The sequence below is a fragment of the Amblyomma maculatum genome, chromosome 6 (assembly GCF_055883805.1).
Source record: "Amblyomma maculatum isolate TAMU_Amacu chromosome 6, ASM5588380v1, whole genome shotgun sequence".
NCBI classification, from domain to species: Eukaryota; Metazoa; Arthropoda; class Arachnida; order Ixodida; family Ixodidae; genus Amblyomma; species Amblyomma maculatum.
Window position 1 is genome coordinate 62668518 of NC_139349.1, and position 21754 is coordinate 62690271.

Below are 21754 nucleotides of genomic sequence, written 5' to 3' on the forward strand. Positions count from 1 at the left end.
ATGGCATCAAATTGCATAAATCCGACCGTGACAAAGACACCTGCCGTAGCAAATTATTTGCAGACTTAGTTTTAAGCATCTAGAGAACAGCACAAAGACATCCTAATTGCTTTCCTCTCTGTCACTGAGTATGTTAGCCAACAGCAGTCACACCGCTAGGGTTCGATTCAATACAAAATTATGCAAATGGGCTTTGCCACATAGTACCATATTTTCGAGATTCAAGGCACTCCACCTAACTTTGCGTAAAAAATTCTGGAAAAATGTTTGTATGTAGGCCTAAGCATCCCCTCTTTTGTGAGGAAGAGTGCATAGACAAGACTGCCAGCATGGCATGGTGTCCTCGGCACAATCTCTGGCTTCTTGCGTTCTTGCATTCCGATACTCCACTACAGCTGGCAGCACAGGACGCCAAAATCCGGCTGGAAACGACCCTTAAAACTCTGCCAGTGTGTTGTCATGTGGACCAAAAATTGGCGGCCATTTGGCAGAGCTCGGCAGAGGTTTTGCAGGCATCATGGGCCTGAGTTGCTTTGTTTGGTGCCAGCTATTTAACGGCCATAACACTAATCAGAATGAGTTTGAAGAGGGCTGTCACAGCTTGAAGTTCAAGTGAGCTGTATTCTTGTTTGCCAAAGATGCTTGCCGAATGAAATGTTCTTTCCTGCACCAATCTCGCCAAAATATCGCCGTACCAACCAGAAGTGGTGGGGGGTTGGTTTTTCTAACCTAAGCACTCCCCCACATTCCGGAATCACGATTGTGAAATAAAAGAGTTCTTAGAATCAAGAAAATATGGTATCATATGTGATGAAAAAAACGAAAAAAAATGCCAGCCCCTGTCTTGAACAATCCCAATCGAAAAGCACATATTTTTTCATTTGACCCATCCATACTGTGTTAATTGCCCGATGCTAACAGCCATGACATTCATACTGTCACCTTCACAGCTCCTTTAGCGCAAGCTGCAGGACCTCAGTTTGGTCAAGTATGATACGCAAGGAAGCATGTGTGTAATTTCGTGTGGGGCTTCTGAAGTGGGGGTGGGATGAGGTGTCAATGACAGGGCAAGCGATTGTATAAAAATCTTGCCTACTACATGGTGCATTGTAATCCGCGCACCTTTGGAAAGAGGGTATTAGGGGGTGTGAGATAACAAGAGACCTTCTGTGACTAGAAGCCATAACCGCACAGTTCACCCCAGCAATGCCAGGTATCAGCTGCACATCCGCCAGTCGTCAAAATCTAGCTGCACACTGCTTTGGACGCAAAGCAATGACGAATCTCTGGCCTTCTTTTATTTCTTTTCAGAAACAGCCTCGCCATTCCAATACCAATATGTGCTCCCCTCACTTAGTCTGCATTGCTTTTGTTGTGCAACAGAGCCTCCACAAAAAGAAGAGCACTCCCATTTTCAGTGGTTTATTTTTCTGGGGCTGATGACGGAGGGAAAAAAGGGAACATTTTATAACTCAACTTTTGGATAATTCGGGCAATTCTCCCAGTTCATTGCAATCTAAATTATTCAGCTGTTAATACCGATTATGTTATGTATTATTAGTTGCCAATCATGCGTCAAATCATGCATTTTGTGGATTTCCATCTGTGACTCATTTTTCGTGACAACATAACACCTTGCATACTATTATGTTGTGTAATAAAAAACAAATATTTATGTGAGCATCAGGTTTTCTTTATAATGCTGGGTAGGAGTATTAGGAATGTTTATTTTAACTACACAGATGAAAAAATAAAAGACATTTGCCTATTATATATCTTTTCCAACCCTTTTTCACAATGAACATATATAATCAATTTGATATCCAGAGGCACTTTTGATTCATATTAGTATCAAATTTGTATTAGTGAATGCTCGGACGCCTATATTTAAAAGACTTTAGAATTACCTCCATTAACTACACAATAAATGCTTCCATTGAGTTTCACTCGGTATATTTCCCAACCTCATTTATTTGAACAAGGAAAAAGTGTGATAAGCATTGTCAATTCATATACTGCAAGGCAAATTGAAGTCGCAAAAAAGCAAGTAATAAACAAGCCTACAAACCTCTTTGACCAGATCTGAATTTTACGCTTGTCAGTGACCATCATCTCATAGTACTGCTCCAGCTCTGTCTGCACATAGTGAAAAGCCTCTTTTGAAATGGTCTCACTGACAAGGCTGACGTCAAAGCCATTGTGTCGATTGAACTCCATGAAGAACTTCAGTGCCCAAAAATAGTAGCTCTCATCATGAGACAGCGCCTTTTTACGCTGCAGGAAGCTCTGTAAAGAGAAATGATATAGAGGGAATTAAATATTCACTCAGTTAAAGCAGGTAGGTCACCAAAATTTAATCATTTTAAAAAAAGAATAAAAATGCACTTATTTACTGCACTAAGGTTTTACAAGAAGCAATGTATGTGCCCACAAGTCCTGAAGAACGCAATATCAAAACAAATAAAGCCTACGCTTCATATATTCGACAGTGCAGAACATTGATCGAGTGCAGCGACAACTTCACAGTGCTTAGAGAAAGTTTGATATTTTGAGAATATGACAAAATGATGACTGATTCCAAGTATGCAAAGTATGCGATATGAGCACTGACCTCTGAGACGCACTTCCCATCCAGTCGCGCTTTATCGTGGTTGACTGTCTATTTCAGAGAGTTTGTGATCAACGAGCTTTTCAACTTTATTCAAGTTTGCTTTCGAGAAAAAACTGTCAGGGCTGTCGCTCAGGTTGTTGCTCTTCTGTCCGTTTTTCAAGCAGTCTTGTTGCATTTTGCCAGTGCCCTGACTCGTCAATAATCGATCACTGATGTCACTCCTCCAGTACGGAGGTCTCTTGGAGTGCTCCATGGCAGCATTCTATAAAACCCCCCTTTCCATGTGAGTATTAAGTGAAATCGTGATATTAGACATTTTTTAACTGATAGCAATTAAATGATTGTAAACAAGGTACTACTGCATTATTCCTGCAGCCTGGAAGACCTTACAGGTATAACAAATTATGCTGATGATAAGTGAAAAGAAAATTTTTTTTGCAGTATGTTTTTGTTGCCTTAGAGTTGTTTTGAAGTTCACTGAACATTTTGGGGTACCATTCAGTCCTCTGTATAGAATGCAAACACGAGGTATCTGTTTTGAGATTTCTGTGGGCCCTTGTCACGGCTATCGCCAAGCTTCTGGAAGCACTTAGCATCAAAGGACCGCTCTACGAAGACTCAGCGGCAGCTGCATTATTGTCACAAGTGTCGGCACCAAGAGGCCCGTTTCCATCTTTTTCCTCTTTCTGTCTCCAATGTCTTTTCAGCGTGCAGCTCTCAACAACAGCTGCAACGTTCGAAAGTCTATGTATGTTGCTCATGGTTCCCTTCCATATAGTACTGAATTTGTTTGAATTAGCTTATTTTAGCCAGCCCATATACCGAGGGCATGGAACCCAGACAGACCTAGCAGCTGCAGTGGATTAATGGTTATGGTGCCTGGCTGCTGAGCAAAGAAGATGTGGGCGGAATCCCATCCGAGACTTCCATATTTCGATGAGAACAACATGCAAAGATATCCTACATGCTGTCCATTGTCAGTGCATGTTGAAGAGTGCCAGGTGGTCTAAATTAACCCAGAGCCCCCCCTTAGTCATGGGGTTCCACACAGCACGTATGCCAATTTGCAACAATAAACCTCGCACCAAACGTACCCCACTGAGCCCCAAGCAAAAAGATAGAACTAATCAGCTTGAAAGTGTCCGAGATCCTACAAGCAAAAGGTATAGCCTCCTTTCATGCTTGAGGCAACACACAGCGCACCACAGTAGACTCTTGATGACATGAATATCATGGGTTCACTAAAGATATGTGCATCATCCAAAAAAGCACAAAATCTTGCATGCTCAAGCGCAAAATATGCTTTCACACATATCTGCTCGTGGCTGCCGGAACTTATCTACAGCTGCATGCCGAGGCTCACTGCTCGCAGTGTGTACCACTCTACTGGTGATCGCACACAAGCAGTTCAAGGGCAAAGCTTAGTGCTCAAGAATACAGTACACTGGCATCTCCTGTCCCATGCTTGTCTATTATAAAATTGCTAAATGATCTGAAGACTTCTGTTATGCGGGCATGACTAAGGTTTTATTACAGCCAAGGCGACATGGGTGCGGTTACGAGGAATACAGAGATGAGTCTGCTGCGTAGCAGCTTGAGAAGCGACGCCATGTTACATAAGCTGTCTGCTCGTGTAACATGGAATCATCAGCTTTTTGTTTATATGAGGGTGAGGAGAGGGACAGAAGCCACCAGGCCGGTGTGTTCAATGCATCACTTGCAAGGCTCGCGGCTGGCCCGATCGCCCAGGGTTGAGGCATCACTGGTGTAGCTGGTGCCATCAATGGGAGCTTGCTGTAGCATGCCACATTCCTACAATCTGTAGTGGTGCAAGGGAGTGTTCGGTATACCTGATATTCTGCTGTTTATGCCTAATGCAATTTGACCAAGTTATTTCTTAAATCTGTAAAAACTTGCAACGGTCTCAATATCCATGTCAACCATGATCGTATCATCGGGTTTTTCTTTGTACGGTTTAATGTCCCATAGCTACTCCGGCTATGAGAGATGCCGCAGTGGAGGGCTCCAGAAATTTCAACCACCTGTGGTTCTTTAAAGTGCACTGACATTGCACAGTACACAGGCACCTTGCCATTTGCCTACATCGAAGAATGGCCACTGCAACCAGTAATGAGCTCTCATCCTTGGGTTCAGATGTCAAGCACCGAACTACTGCGCCACTATAGTGACACTCCATACAGGTTTTACAGAATAACAAAAAAAATAGAACTGATGGAAACAAACAGTGCCACTTACCTTGACAGTTCTCATCAGAGGATTGTAACACCACTTGAGGAAGTCAGTGCAAAGGCCTTTGAGAAACAGCCGGATATTCAGTGTAGACCTCCGTGTACCATCATCTGGTTCCAAGACAGGTCTCCTGTTCTTTGGCTTAGCCTTGAATGGTTTGGACCGGTCAAAGCTCAACTGGGACAGCTTGGACAAGCTATCATGGGTGACCAAATTGTTCTCGCCAATGCCTTTCATGTTTTTCACGGTGAATGTACCACCAAAACGAGGGTGCCTGAAGAAAGGAGTTGCACAGAAACATGCAAAAACTGAAAAATTTGTTACGTAGTGGGGTGCACTTTCAAATATCCCAATAAAATTTTAATTTGCACATGAGAAAGGGGACAAACTTATCCCATAAGAGAGCTTTTAGGTTTAGGGTTGTGCAAATACAGCCTTTTTCCGAAATTGAACTGAACAAGATCAAATTTAAATCATATATACTGATAGAGCCAAATCTGATATGAATGAAATATTTGTACTAGTGTTCCCTATTTGCAAGAATATCAATATAAAACAAGCAATGAATGCAAAACATTGAATTGCTGGTGGTAACATTGCATTATGCTGTTATAACTTCTAAAGTCATAGCTGTTGAAAGACTCAGCAAGGGGCCACAATACAAAATCAGTAAGTTAACTTTATGACTGTCAAGCTACATGTATAAGATACTTGCCATTTGCTACTAATGAGTAAAGAGAACTAGAGCCATGACAAAGAACATGAGATAGACGACAGCTACATATGAGCACCTTAAGATCAGGTATCAAGACAGGGTTGTATAAACTTTCTTGAGCCTTGTTGCATCATCTAGCATTACAGGTCATGTATGAATGCTATGAATATGGCCACACAAAAGGACCACAGCAAAACACTTTCATTCTTCACATCATCCTGCACATATTAATTGCAGCAAGATTCTGCATCATTATGAGTCTATTTTTGGAACGAACACTGAGGAAAAATGCAATGGCCCTAGGCCAAACTTCTGAAAGGTACTAAAAAAGCTTGGAAATATTAAATTAGTTTATAATAACTTTGTAGATTCACAATTTGATTTACTCAAGAAATTAAATGGCAGGATTAGAAATTTTTTAACCTTTGAGCACTCTAACAGCGTTGCATGCCCTACAGAGAAAAGAAATGGTTAGGAGAGGAAAAATGGAACAATTGTGAGTTACCTGTTTGCTCTCGCCTGCATTTGCATCTTCTTCTTTGCAAGCTCCACTTCCCTTGCTCTAAGTAGTTCTCTGAAACAAAAAATTCAGGTTAAAAATAGCAATAATTTACTAACTCAAAAATCACTCATAAACATTAATGTGATGCATTTGTAAATAAAACTGTTGAGTGTTCCAGGTACAGAATACTAAAGCCAAAACTTCTCAGAATCGTTCCACAGCAGCACAGTTTTAAACAATAAAAAATTACTTATTATTACCTCCAATGTTTTAGAGTCCCTATAGGAACCCTTTAGGAGATAAAAAATTTTTTTTCCAAATCAATCAACTCCTGATCAACATGCATGCAACAAAAACTGCACGCAGATATGCAGTCACTCAAAAAGCGGCCAATTTTCCATTTTTCATTTACGGGGTTCAAGATTCCGAAGTGAGTCCGGCTATGAGCAGCACCGTAATGAAACGTTGCGGACAATTTTGACTATCTGGAGTTCTTAATGTGCACCGACATCACACAGCGCATGAGCGTCTTGCGTTTTACTTCTATCGAAACGCAGTCGTCATGACCGGAACCAAGGAATGCCATCGTCAGAGCAGAAAAGTCGCTATGCCGCGCCACAGCCTCTACATGGCTACGTAGATAATGTGGCATCATGTACCATCCTGTATGAATGCCTTTATTTTACAAGCACGCTGGCAACGACTGGTCTCATCAGCTCTCGAAGATGGCTATGCATTTCATGGTCAGTGTTTCAACTCCTACTTGATGACTGGCTGAAGTGACGACTAACACTTCTGAGCTACACCTCGCACAGATTCAAATGTAACCAGCCCGTACCTGCGCAAAAGGATGGAAAGCAACCATCTTTGTTCGGAAAAACCAGAAACTATTTCACCGGTACAAGGTGATGCCTTATTTTGCCGGCATCTGCTTAATGTCTGAAGAGCGATGGCATCAGTCATGATTGCAGTTGCTTCGCAAGATTCCAATTTCAACCTAACCCGCTCTTAGGCTATCATAAGCAACAAAACCACAGAAACGACAGGACAGAGGCAAGGCAACAACATCAGGCAGTACTAACAAATAACTTAATTCATTTTGATCTCATATTAATCTATTCTTAATACTATTTGCAATGCCTAATAACTATGTGTGATGCAACACAGCACCGCAAAAATGGCACACTGAGCTGCTTATGCCATCACACAATTAAGCGGTAAAACGAAAAGTAAAGGCCAAAATATTTATGAATTTAGATGACCAGGAAATCCTAAAGGCACTTCCAAGATCCCATTCCACAGAACCTAGTTTTAAAACCTCTGAATTAGGCTATTTGTGTCACTGTGATATAAGATGACAAGCATAATTTCTAAACAAAATTTAGTGTAAAGAACATTAAAAGCGCCGTGCTCCCCACTTTAAAGTGGAATGTTCCATATAGAGCTGAAATATTACAGATAAATGGCTTAATTGTGCATTTTCTCATTTTAAAATGCACATGAATTCAAGTCCCAAAACAACTGTAATTTTACAAGGACACAGATACATGCAAGTTTGTCATTCATGCCTTTTATAAAACAACACAAAGGGTGCGGATGAAGACGCAAAAACACGGTGTTGTGCATGTGCCTCTGTCTTCATCAGTGCCCTTTACGCTGTTTTAAAAAAATCAAATCCGCTTCCAGCAATGTACATAGCTTTAACAGTGCTGAAAAAATTTTGGAGCAAAAAACTAAGGGGCCACAAATGTCCATGCATGTATAGAAATTTTCTAAGAGTGCTACTATACCTGCTACGTCACCTGAAATGTCTTACCTGACATCTTCTTCTTTCTCTAAGGCACTTCGTGGCTGCTCCGCTCTTGCTACTACCTCAGGAGACTGAATGAAATTGAGGATAAACGAGTGAAATTATATCAGAATCAATAATGCTTACAATCTGCAAAAAATATATATATATCATAAAACTGCACAGAAAGTTTGGCAAAATGAATAATTATAAACAAAAGGACTGATATTTATTGATAAGAGCAGATGCCAATTTAAGAGAAAATTTTATTTTCATTCCTTCTCCTTTGCTTGCACCAGTGACCACAGCATATGCACCAGGGGCCATGGCATATACATATGATTACTGGTGCTTACTGGATTACTACTAATCTTAGAAATGCTGAGACCTGTGACAAAGAATGAGACCAATCGAACTACTTAAGAGCTCTGCATAAGGGTGATTGAAATTGACAGCAGGGTGGTTAGTGTCAATGGGTAGGTCAAACTCGAATACGACAATGCTATATAAGCTGTTGAAACAATGAAAAACTAAATTTTGCAAAACCTACACAACACAAAAAAATGTAGAGTTTTTTTCCACACAAAATGAAACCCAGTGTATTCACCACATGGGAAGAAAACTAGAAAAAAAAAAAGGTGATGTGCTACAACAACTATGGCACCTAATTCAAACTGCTTGCTGTACTGTGCCACACACTTCCTTCCACTTGGTCGCTCTGAAAAATAACAACTACATACATAGTTGGCAAAGACTGTTCTTTTCCTCGCAACAAGAAGCGAAGCATGTTTACTCGAATCCTCATCATGTATCCACCAATAAATATACATAAAAGCCTCCATCTACTATTCTTCTTGAAGCCCTTGTATTATTTTTAACCCCAGATTGTCTTTGTACATTTGAAAAAAAAAAAGCTTCATTTCTGTAAAAACAAAACTGTACTGAATGTAGGACCAAAATCTGCCTTGAAGCATTTTCTGAAAAATTTCGGTGGTACCTCCCATTCATTCAAGTTAGTGGTCTTTTCCAAGATGACAGAATAAGATGGCTTGCTACAGTTTCGAGTGAAATATATGTTTTGCTCTAGTTTCAAGCTTAGGTCCTATTTGGTTTGAGAGCCTGTTTACATTGCACTCGGCAATTATAAAAATGAATACAGGAGTCTCAAGCAATAAAGCCGATTCATTGCTAATTTATAAAGGATTTAGTTCCTTCTTATTTGGTCGGCAGATACATTTGGCCATAGCTGGCTGCAGCAATTTCCTGCAATGCTACGTAATTAGAATTTCCTTCTCTATATCAATGATGGTGTAAAAGTTGTTCCAGTAAAAATAAGACTATATGCAGATGACAGTGTCCTATGGACAATCTCATGACCCTCGGAGGAATCGGCCCAGCACCCTAATATAGCAGCGCCCTCCACCCCTTTGTAAACTCGTGTATATTATGAAATAAAAAGTCCCTTCGATCAAGTATTGTTAAATAATGTCTTTCAGGAGGTTATTTGCTTGGTGTTAGATGAGCTTAATTTCAATTATTCAGCTATAAAAATATTTTTCCCGAAGTAACAGAACACAAATAATACCTTGGCCTGTGGATAACTAACAACCTCAGATAGAGTCTGCACATTGGTAAAGTAACTGATAATGCTTGCCGTCAATTGCTTTTCTAAGAAGAACCTTAGAGCTGTCAGCAATCTGTCTGTTGACTAGCATATAACACAATTATACTTCCAGTTATTAATTTAAACAGCGCGAACAAGAAGACAAAGGACAAGGTAAAAGGAAGCCACAGTACAAGCGCTTGTACTGTGGCTTCCTTTTATCTTGTCCTTTGTCTTCATGTTCGCACTGCTTAAATTCATAATGAATGTGTACCAACTCGCTCAACAAAGTATCTTGGTATACTTCCAGTACTCAATCACACAGAAATTATCCGAGATCCTTCTACACAAACTAGCATCAAATAGCTTGGACTGGTGCAGAAAAATGTGGTTCGCTTTATCTACCATATTTTCTGGTGTATAAGTCGCACCCCACTCCGAACAGTAGTTTTTCTGCAAAAAGAAGAATGCATAAGTCGCACCGGTGTATAAAATGCACCTGTTACTTTGATGCATACAGAAGGTATGCACTTACACAAGACGTTTAGGCAAAACCATCGGAGAAAAATGAAGGGGGAAGGAAAGAAGAAGGAAAGAGGAGGAGGACGAGCCAGAGCAGCTAGGGGAAATATACAATGCCAGCTAGGCAATTGCCTGGCCTTCCTGGGCGACTTCATTATCTGCAGCACATTGGCAGCTTTGCACAAGTCCCGGATAATTTTTTCGCTAACCTCAAACTGCCTATCTGCAGCCCAGTGCCCATGCTCCTCGGCAAATTAAACTGCACAAAGGTTGAATTTTGCATAGTAATGTTTTCGCCTCACAGCCGGAGCCATGGTTAGCGAGAAATAAGACTCAACGCGACAGATGCGAAGCATGCACGAAGCACGCTACTATGGTCACTGCAACACTACAGCGATCAGTGCAATGAAGATGCCACGGCGGACGGAAATTACACCAATGGAAGCGGCTCAAAGATTAAAACTTATTGCCAAGCTACCATTTTAATATGAAAAAAACATTTTCCTTCACCAGAATTAAACATTCTATAAAGTATAAAAATGTATGAGCTGCCTTTTGTTTTTGGAAGACAATTTGATGTTACTTTCCGAGTTCTTTCGAAATGCAGTTACTGACATGGCAGAAGATGGTGCACATTTATGGCACGTCGTTTCCCAGACTGGCTGCATGCCTGTACCACCCACTAAGTATTTTGTCATGTAAAAATCATAAATTGTTGGGCTTAACATTCCGAAGTGACATATACTGAAGCGATGTCATAGTTGTGGGCGTCTGATTAATTTAGACCGCCCGGGTCTGACATCGCGCAGCGTGCAAGCACCTTTTCGGGCACGCAACAGGTGTGGCTGCCGCGGCCCGGATTTATTCCATACATAAGCCGCACCGGTGGATAAGACGCATTGATGAAATTTTCTTTAAAAAAAGCTGCGATTTATACAGAGGAAAATACGGTACAATAATTTCTCCAAAACATTAATCACAAAACATTTAAAATGAGCCAACTTCCCGCAACTAACCGAGCGTAATTGAGTCTGCGGACTAAAATTTGTGTCATAAATGAACACTACAACATTAACACCATTAAAATATTTGCGTTTTCTTCCCTTATGTTAATGCCACCGGCCAGAGGCATCAACTTATAACATTATTAGGCACAAAAAAATAATTGTTTTATATATTCCTTTTTTTCCAGGACCATAACTGACTAGAATAACTTGAATATTACTACAGTGACTCAGCCTTCCATTTCTTCATTCACCACCAAACTCTGCTGATGGTGGAAAAGTTCAGGTATGCCTATTTTGATCTTTTTTTTTTTGTAGCGCATTGTGCTGAAACATTTTTGTTGTATTACCCTGACAGTCTACTTTGGCTTTTTTCTTTTGTTACCTGCGAGTGTGTGCTTTATTTTTATCCCTTTTGGATTGCAGTTTTAGAAAATAAAAATAAATTTTAAAAAATCACTCACCTGCTCTCGTAGCATCAGGGACAAAATTTCCAAACAGTGAAAAGCATAGTCACTTTCATCATCACTGCTGGTGACATAAAGTAGCAAATCTTCCATGTGAGCAAGGTGCATTGCCCTAGAAAGAGAAAAAAGGCAATCTACCTCGAATTTACGCCTGTAACAAGAAGCTTGAAGCAAACAATTCTTCAAGCCAGGAAAAAACTATGTACATGAATCACAATGTTCCAAGATTCTAAGCCAACCGAAAGTTGAAGTTCAGCCTAAAAACAATCTTTCCTCGAATGTAAACCAGGCGAAAAAAAAAACAACTGAAAATGACAGCAGGGATAGCACACAAATGACATTTATATGCACGAAACTGCACTCGCTCACTCGTCGTTGCCATCCCTGACCTCCTCGTCACTTTCCTCTCCGTAAAGTGCAAAATCTTATGTGCTATCAAGTACACCAGAGATCCTGCACTTTCACAATGAGTGCGCAACCAAGACTTCCCACGATAGCCTCCTAGGTTGCAGAGAGCGATTCAGCTAGCCACAACTTTCAGCAACACACGCTTGTTGCGGACTGTTGGAGTTAGCTGAGCGCTACTTTTTTCGTCTTTATGAGTTGCGTTTCATGACGTGACGAAGCAAACCACAAATCTAAGCCGACCTAACAGTTTCATATCTTGTGCTTAAAAAAGAAATTAGAGGGGTTCAACGCTGCTGAACCGAATGTGGAGTGAAAGTGGCTGCAAAACCAGAGTACCCGGCCGCGAAGCCAACTGCCTACAGCTGCATGTGCTGTGCAATGTCAGTGCAAGTTTATGATCCCCAGGTGGTCGAATTTACTCCGTTGTAGGCAGAATACACTTTCATGCCCTGCACATGCGATGCCATTTTCCTTTTCCACTCAGTCAGCTCTCCGCGGTGGCCTGCGCATGCGCAGTGTGGAAACTACCATTCTCCTTCTTTCTACACCTCCGCGCGAATTTGCTGGGATGCCGCTACCCTTTTCCTGCTCTCTGTAGAAAGCGCAGAGGCGGAGCAGTTGTGAAACGTTGGAGCTGGTTGCCATGGTTACGGCGCATGCGCAGTAGCGGCTTCTGCCAGATATGGCGACATTGGCTTTACATGGCGTTATGAAGCTTTCGCTTCAACGACTATCAGCCTGGATTTGAATTAATGCATTAGATGCAAATAAGGCCGTGCTTCACTTAAAAAGAAGTTATTTTAATACACCTGTCGACTCATTCTATCCATACCTTGCTTTTGAAAGGCATTTGTAGCCTATACATGTATTGTTAGACCTGGTATGCTCTTTAGCTACATGTAATAATGTATCGTGCCATACTTTGTAATTTTCATTCCTCCCCATGGGCTCTACATAAATGAGATGCAAAGAAGCAGCATAAATAGTTTATTCAGATGATGCAGATAATACAAGAGTGAGATACATATCAGGCTTAAGTGCCAAATCCAAGGAAGAGAGCATAGCATGTGTATGAATTCAAGCAGTAAATTCTGTGAAGGGCTAGTGTAAAAAAGGTGCTTGCTTACACTAATTTAAGATTTGCAAATGGTGATCAAACCATCCACCAGCACAGAATGAGCAGGTTATGCACGAGTCTTAACGCATGGATCAGTCAACATAAGTATGAAGTGAAGAACATTTAATACACAGCACAAACCAACATAGCATGAATACTTTGCTAAACACTTCAATAAAGTCATTTGGAAGAGTATTAACTAGATAACAAACTATGTGTTGCATCAGGCTAGCAGGTATAACAAAGAAATGCCTTAAATTTAGGCCATGTCTGCAAAGTCATATCTGCTTTATTCCCTCAGTATTATAGACAGCCTGAAATTTCATGAAGCATCTTTCTTTCTATTTCAGAAAAGATACTATCGCTTGATGAAAATATACCATGTTGATAATTAAAAGTACAAATAATGAATAAAAGAAAGAGTGGATACTGTTGAGCAAGCCAGCTGTTTAAAAAAGAAGAGCAATGACTGGCTATGCATACAAAAGCTTCTGCTATGAACTCAATGCATCTCACAGCAGTATTATGTGTAAGGCCCTGTCTAGACTAGAGCCGAGAGAAGTCAAAAGAAGATTGAGGGGAGTAGACAGATTCATGTGATTTAAAAATTAGATTTCTGATAAAAGCAAGAATTTTAACGCTGTTACAGCATATGCTCACTGCTTTTTCCAGATCGAGTTCAAAGCAATTTTAAAGAAAGTTTTTCGAGACCTTTCAAAGACTTTGAGGCCCTGACAAAATAAGTTCAAGGACTTCAAATGATGTTGCCTTTAGTAGCTTGCACAGAAAATAAACCATCAACAAAAAGACTGCTCATTTTACCATACAATGAAATACACAAGTAATTCACAAATTGAGTATTACAGTAAAGGTGCCAAAAATGGACATTAACACAGCTTTTGAGGTTTTTCTACACGGTTGGTTGCTTGGAACTCTTGCATCTTCTCTTCTTCAGACTTCCTAAGGCTGTTTGAGTTCACAATATATGCGATATCATTTTTTGGCACAGCTGTCGGCAGATGCCATCAAGTCAGTGACTGTCCTTTCTACCTGTCTCTTCTGTGTACTGTAGTCAATTTCATCTTCAATAAACTTTCCCTTCAAATGCTTGACTGCTTCATGTTTCTTTTGTTCAATCAGGTACACTCGGCAACACTGCCACACATTTGAAACAGGTGTCTGCATCTCCTTTGTAACTGCCACTTTAAAGACGCCGCCAGACTTCTTTACAGCAGCACACAAAATAGTTCGTGATGCGTCAATTTCATGTTTTCGATACCAATTTGGTGGTCAGCGCTAAATCCGCTTTCAACAGTAACCTGTTCATTGCTTACAATAAGGAGAACGCTGACTACTACCCACTGGCTTGAACAAGAATCCACCAGTATTACAATGAAGGAACTTAAAAAATGTTTCGTTGTCCATGACAGAAACAGTGACAACTTGCGGACACCGTCAGCTCACGAGTTTCAAATGCCCTGCCGGCCATGCTGCCAGTTCAATGCAAGTAGCCGCTGTCCTGAGTGGAATGTGACAACCGCAAAGGGTACAACAGGGCTTTTGCAGCTCACGTTCCAGGCATCACATAGTCAAGGTGTTTTACTATGTAGCCACCAGTACAGCTGCTACTGTCTGGTAGAAATCAGATTGGAGTGGTTTCTGGCATTACATTGTGCCAGACATTTGGCCAAGGTCCACATAAGACTAACCAGACATAAAATTCAAGGACTTTCCAGTACTTCCCCTAATTCAAGGGCTGTAGTAGGCCTTGATATGGCATTTTAGAAATCAAGGATATTTTTAGGGTTTCAAGGACTGCTATGAACACTAAGAGAAAAGAGAAAAAAAAATGATATCACAGCAGTGAGAATCTGTATATCTATATTTTGACAAAATTATTATTTCTATTAGGCTCAAAACAAGATGGCACACAGGAATGAGTTATTGTCCTCATCTCAAGAGCTTAATAAGAGTGATGTGCACCATTTAATTGCAGACATAAGTCCGTACCATGCGTGACTGATTTTCAGCACAGTGAAGGTTCGATGGACCTGATTTCTTCAAGTCTTTCTCTTTTTCAGGTTGGGAATCTGTGCAGATGGATTTATGGGAATCTATTGGGGCTGTAACAGGAGCGATTCCAGTTGTACCATGTTTTCTTGGGCTTTTTCTTCCAAAAAGGAAAAGGGGGGGGTGGGGGGGGGGGGGGGGGGGGCAAAGCAATATTCCTGCAGAAAAATTCTATCTTGAGGCCCCCAGCCCCTCCTCAAGTATGTCTCTAGTAACCTGTTGTGCAGTTCTGTGTTTTACTACTGCTGACATTGCTCATGCAATCTCTTTCTCACATAGAGTTACAGGTACCGCCCACACAATCTCTTTCTCGCATACAGTTACAGGTACCTCCAACAGATGTCACCTACATTGCCTTGGAAAGCCACTGCAGAAGAACATACGTTGACAACCTCATTACCTTCATTCTGCAAATGGTGGATACCTACACAAGTAATTTAGGCAGTGCTGTGAATAGCTGCTGCTGGATGTACATAAATACTAGATTCTCAAAATTACAAGGCAGGTTCCCAAGAACGTATAATGCTCAATGCTCCTTTTTGGATTTTGTTTGACACACATGCGCAAGAAGACTGATTTGAGCCTGCATTACATACCACAAAACTTGGTCATGAACGCTGACATCGTCATCTGTGCGTTTCTCTTCAGATGGGTTGGCAGGCACATGGAGGATGTTCCTAATCAGAACAAGGATTCGCTCGATCATGTCCTTGTCTTCTTCCTGTCGTGTCTCCCAATTCTAGAAGTAAACATAGCATATGTGTACTGCTTACAAAGATGGGAGTTAAACATACTAAAAGAATGCTATTAAGATCAACTTTCACAATATAAAGCAATGCATGACTGTGATAGATGGCTTTGCAGACTGTTTTAGCTAACTTAGTAAAATATACCTGGGACCCCCATGTTGATCACCTTTGCAAAAAGCTTTCTTCTATTACAGGATTTATAACTCGCTGTCGTAGAATACTTCCACCACTGATAAAACTTGACATATAACATACTCTATTTAACCCACTGCTCAAGTACTGCCGTCTAGTTTGGTGCACAACTGCCAAAACTAATTTAAATAAACACTTCGTCACACAGAAAAAAAATTCTACACTGCCGACACCAAACCCATGGGAAATGCAATAGATGCATTGGAATCCTTTAATATAATAAGTGCAGACAAGCAATACAAATTTCGTTTATTACAATCAGTCTATTTTTCGTCTTTATAAACCTGTTCAAATCTTTGGCATCTTTAGAGCGGTGAAATATTAGCATGGAAACAAGAATGCTTGGGCTGTTCCTCGTTTCCGTACGTTTTATAAATACCGCTCACTAACCCATAACCTACCAACCACACAACAAACATGAATATACAGAGGGAATGAACAAAAAACAATTACATTCTTTTTTTTGTGCACCTATAATCTATGTATTTTGCTTATCTTGCATCGCATAAGATTTTCGTTGTTCTACGAATGATTCCTTTTAGTTCATTGCTGGTTACATTACTTGAAATAACTACTGTTTTATTCTGCCATATTCTTGTAATTGATATTGAAAGTAGAGAGATTTCCATTGCTTTCTTTATGCTGCTGCCATGCAAATGGTCTCTTAAGCCTTGTCAAGCTTCTGTGCAGCTTTTAGCCCAAGAGACCACCCAGTTCTTTCCGAAAAATAAAGATGATGTATTGTATAGTATTGTATTGTATATTGAACCAACTAAAAAAAAATTGACAAAAAAGGAGCATACCTTGTGCAGAAGAGACTCGAGCTTTTTGGTGACAGTAATCCATACTTTTGAATCCGTAAAAGCAAGCTTGTATGACTGCAGGTGAGACACAATTTCCAAGTAGATGTTCCGAGCAAACTTCTCAACTGGAAGTTCCTCCTTGTACAGTATAATGGCAGGGTTTGTGAGGTCCACCAATAATCTAGACATAGGAAAAGTAGGTAAGCCTTCCATTTTGCACTTTCTACCTTTACCGAAAGCTTCACTTCTGCCACTGCATTACTATACAATGATGACATATAAATGGAGCCAACAACCACTAACACCATGGAAAGCACACAGGACTTTTTTTGTGTGTGGTGCTAATCAATGAGAAATAATAATGTAACCATGGAGATGATGGATTAGAAAGTAGAAGAAAGAACAACCAATGCTGCCAGCCGGTGCTACCTTCAAATTTTACAGTGACGACTGTTCAACTATTTCCATAGCAGGAAAGATGAAAAAGAAAAAAAGACATCAAATCATGTAATGGTTTCCCAAAGGATATTGTTTACACCAAGGTTTCAATATAAGAATTAATGCACTTCTTTGCATGCTGAATTGTTAAATATGAGAAGCTAAAATTCAGCAATTAACTAAAATAAACACTCTATTTATGAAGGTAAGGCTACTAAACTAGATGGTCCATTCTAAGAGTTTTTTCTTCCACTAAGTTGTGCTGTGACTTAATTTTTAACCTCGTTTTTATCATTTATTTCTGCTTGCACATGGGCACTTGTGAAAACAATTTTGTGAAAATGTTTTTAATTTGTGAAAATTTTCGGAACAAACGATGCTGCAACAAATGTCCACAAATAAAAGTAACAGCAACATCACTGCAATGGTATAACGATGCAATGGTTAGCAGCGATATTTCCTATCCCACAGCTGTCTAAAGTAAAAATAACATTTATCTGGCATTTACCATGGTATAAACAGCTTTTTGCTAACAAGTCTTTTCCATATACCAATACCTCAAGAAGGAAGAAAGAAATGACAATGTTTGCCACAAACTCAACAGATGTCCCTCCTAGGTGAGAGCTAAAATCCCGGCATAAGAGCCGTTTTCCTTGTTCAGTTTATAATCCACGAAATATGAGGATTAAAATAGTGTACTATCCAGGGATAAGAACCATTTTCCTTGTTGTTTATAATTCACCAAATATGTGGATTAATATGATGTACTAACCGCCTGTGCATAACGCCGTGTCACCGAGGGTAGGGCACTGTATACCTACATTTGGCGGAAAGCTTGTCAAGTGATAACGACACGCAGGGACGAAACAAACAATAGGCGCTCATCACTATAGTGATTCGCTTTTATCGTCGGCATCTACTCACTGAAAAATTAAAACATTAAGATATGTCGCAGGTGCAACCGACTCAGGCCCACGTAACATGCAGTCACAAAAGCCATTAATTCCTCACCTTACTATGACATCAAATAGCATGTCATCGTCCGGGTAAAATTTGAGCAGAGGAAGGAGATCTGTTTTCAGCACTTGAATGCGACCCAGGATTCGCCGTATCTCATGGGCCTCATCGTCTCTTCTCAGATACCTCAGCAGGTCCTTTAAGCTTTCTGTAGAAAAATCGTAAAACAGAATCACAATGCATCCGCATGCAGTAACAACACGGGAAGGGCAACTCGATTCGCCAAAATATGTTTCCTGGAAGAGCGGAGGCGGCGTACCTATGCAGTCCGGTTCCTTGTAATATTTGCCTTCATCCCAACCTCCAAGCGTGCTGCAAGCGGCCTGAATGTCCGAAAGGACTAAGGGTGACACTGATTCACACATCGTGAGCAGAAGCAGACGAAACCACCAGTGAGCACCGCAACTGAGCACCGACACGCATGCAAAGCTCTTGTAAAAACACCATGTAAGAACACCTATAGCAGAGGCAATGCTACAGCCTACAGTGAACGAGAAAAACAGCTGTAGTGAATTTGGCGGGATCGGAAGTACGTATCAAGCTTATGATGGAGGTATGATGGAAACAATACGTCACACTTCGTGAAGCCGAAAACGAGGTCAGCGCCACCTTCTTCGGGTGAGCTTTTTTTTTTTTTTTTACTTTTCTCGCTTTTTCCCACCGCGTGCGCGTGCGATTCAAATCCAGCTCGGAAGTCTGCGTAGAGAGAAGACATCGGCGCAAGCAGCGCGCTTTGATTTCTGGCAGGTATCCATGCATGAAAACCTATAACAACCGATAAATATTTGTGCAATACAGTAGGCTGCTTTTAGTTATTGCATTAGAATGTTTAGATGAAAGAGTTGGCCGAGTGCCACACGAACTCATCCGATCCTCATTGAACTCGATCTGCACTGAGGTCTTCAAAGTGTGAAGCATCCATGACCATTGAAAAGTTCCCTTCGCTATAGTGCTCTAGAAGATTGGGCAGTGTGTCGACCGCGCCGCCAAATGCATGGGAGCGAGGGGCCGCTTTTGCGATGACGGAGGCGCCGCAGCGCAGAGGGCGCCACCAGCAACTGGTGTGTCAGCCGTCCGAGCGCCCGCGTACGCGCGCTGTGCGGCGGGGCGGATACCGCGCGGACTGTACGTTCTTGTTTGCTTGTGCGTCGTCTCGAGTTGTTCGCGACAAGATTTTACAAATATGCGGGTTAACGGTGCTCAGTACTGTTAGCAATCACCTAATTTATTTTCCATTTTGGCCGTCGGCAACACCTCGGGGAAGTAACATGACAGGAGTTGGCTCCGAAGAAAACAGATTGGAGAGGGCCGGCGTTCGACTCGCACAGCACGCTTCACTCGCCGTACAGCTTGCTTTAGCATTCCTAAAGCACCTAATTCACGTCCAGAAATGTAGTCGTTTTGAAAAGAGGGCAGTGTGGAGGCAGGATGTATGAAGAAGTGAAACATACAACACGTGCGTTCGAGCGCTGACTAAAACTGGTCACAGTAACCCCATTATCAAAACAGTCCAAAATAGTATATTCCGTTGTTTCCCACGCCAACTATGCCGGCTACAGTACGTCACTGAAGTCACAAGAGAAGTCGGCCTTCAGTTGGAATGAATTAAATGTGGACTACCCCGCATGGAGGTAGAGATGACCTAATTGTTCAAGAAAATGTTTCCATTCCAGGGTACGCAAGCCACCGGTAATATGCAAGTCATTCCCTCCAGAAGATCACTCTAGTCCTGTTTTATGTACATACAAAATAAAAAAAAATGAACATCTTTGAAAAAGAAATAACGACGGAAATAGAGGACGCAGAGGCTATAGGGTGCACGCTTATTCGCTTCCGCTAGATCATCATTCTGCAAAAGAGAGGTTGTGAGGCCGGCACGGATTCTCACCACGAACAAAAATGGCGCTATAGGTTCGAAGCTAAGTCGCAATTTACCCAAAATTTGGCTCGGATGCACGGTCCTTTTCGACTGCTTTGCACTTCAGATTTTGCAAACTTCCTGTAAAATGTGAAGGTTCAAAAAGTTTACCTACTTGGAGCACCAGAAAAGCTCCCACTTGAAGCAATGAAATTTAATGTGTTTTTGCGGCTTCGCTTTTGCGAAGTAAGCGAATCACGACAAGAGTTCCAAAAGGGAAAATAATTAAATTCCCTTGGAAGTATTTCACGTGTAATATCAACCTTGTTAACAATTATAGTCTGGTTAGTACTGCAAAGAGCACCCGCGGCAAGTAGCCCGATAACATATAGTCCGGTAAGCAGTAGTTGCAAGTATATCCAGTCGATTACTCATATTTCCCATACCACACACTCAAAGAATAAACACGTATTATGTCCGCATTCGATTTCGGCATTATATTAATTGCTTGCTTAATTATTATGTGCTCGTCATCTTTGTCGCATTTTTCCGCTTTCTCTCGGAGCGCGCCAAGAACTGCATCATACCTGCCAATTCGACGCGCAATTATCAGTGCTTTTATTTTTGTTTGTTTGCTCTGTACCATTTGATTCCAGTAAAGCGTCTGCACTGAAGTGCCCACTATGAACGTATTACGTATGTGACAGGTTTAATTTTTCACATTTTATTTGAAGTAATGCCGTAGCTGTACTTGACTTTTTTTTCATTTAAACAGCTGGTTCACCCTTTGGTTAGTGGCACGCAAATAAATGTCCGTGATATACGTATATGGTAATCACGAACAAAGAATGAATGCTTGAGTCGCGTATACCTAGTGTATTGTTTGTTTGTTTTTACCGGTAAATACCACAGTGCTTTAAATTAGTACGGTAGTGAATAAATGTGTTTTGCTCGCACACTGTATTTGTAATTTATATAAGCGGTGATTAGGGCACATAACACCAATTAAAGAGATATATTACAGATTACTGACGATTTAAGATAAACGTCGTTATATATTATTAAGCGCAAGCTGAAAAATGTAAGCAGGTGTTCGTAAATAAGGTTTGTAAAAAATAAGTGTTCCTAAGGAGGCCTTACGAAGCACAAGCTTTGATTCGCATGTACACTGTTTTTCTCCGCGTGTTAATAGCGCTCCTGGGCAGTAGCCTTTATTCCCTGACGGAAAAAACGAATGCAAAACACCACGCTTCGTTGCAAACATTAAGTACAAATTGCTCATCTGGACGATTTGTAACTGTCCGCAGGAAGAAATGTTGAGAGTTTCAGATAGCGATTCAAACATCGCGCGCTGCTTCGAAGGACTACCCAAGCGTGCACGATGTCTCCAGATAGACGTAAAAGAATGACAGGGATCAGTTTAAGCACCTGGAATAAGTCGCATCTTTATTAATTATCACACTAATTGCGCAGCGTCTGAAAATCGCTCCAAAGAGAACCGCACCCCTCCTCCGTACCCCCGCTATCCCGCGGCCGCTAAGCACCGAGCGGCGAACGTGGCACCCCTGTTGCACGTCGCGCCCTCTCACGGGAGTCGGTTCTTGTCATCGCAAAAGCGGCCCGCTCTCCGGCGCCGGTC

General features: G+C 41.1%; 1 protein-coding gene across 1 annotated transcript in view; it reads right to left on the bottom strand.

Moving 5' to 3' along the window:
- timeout (circadian regulator timeout) overlaps nt 1–18796 on the bottom strand; it is a 336321-nt gene extending 317525 nt beyond the window's left edge. The window contains exons 1-9 of the mRNA XM_084606801.1: nt 18517–18796; nt 18252–18405; nt 16803–16983; nt 15655–15797; nt 11461–11575; nt 7895–7959; nt 6082–6150; nt 4868–5135; nt 2069–2286 (exon numbers count right to left, since the gene is read on the bottom strand). Of these exons, the coding sequence (XP_084462927.1) occupies nt 2069–2286; nt 4868–5135; nt 6082–6150; nt 7895–7959; nt 11461–11575; nt 15655–15797; nt 16803–16983; nt 18252–18405; nt 18517–18622 (1319 nt within the window). The 5' untranslated portion in view covers nt 18623–18796. The remainder of the gene's footprint in view (nt 1–2068; nt 2287–4867; nt 5136–6081; nt 6151–7894; nt 7960–11460; nt 11576–15654; nt 15798–16802; nt 16984–18251; nt 18406–18516) is intronic.
- Nucleotides 18797–21754: the final 2958 nt, after the last annotated feature.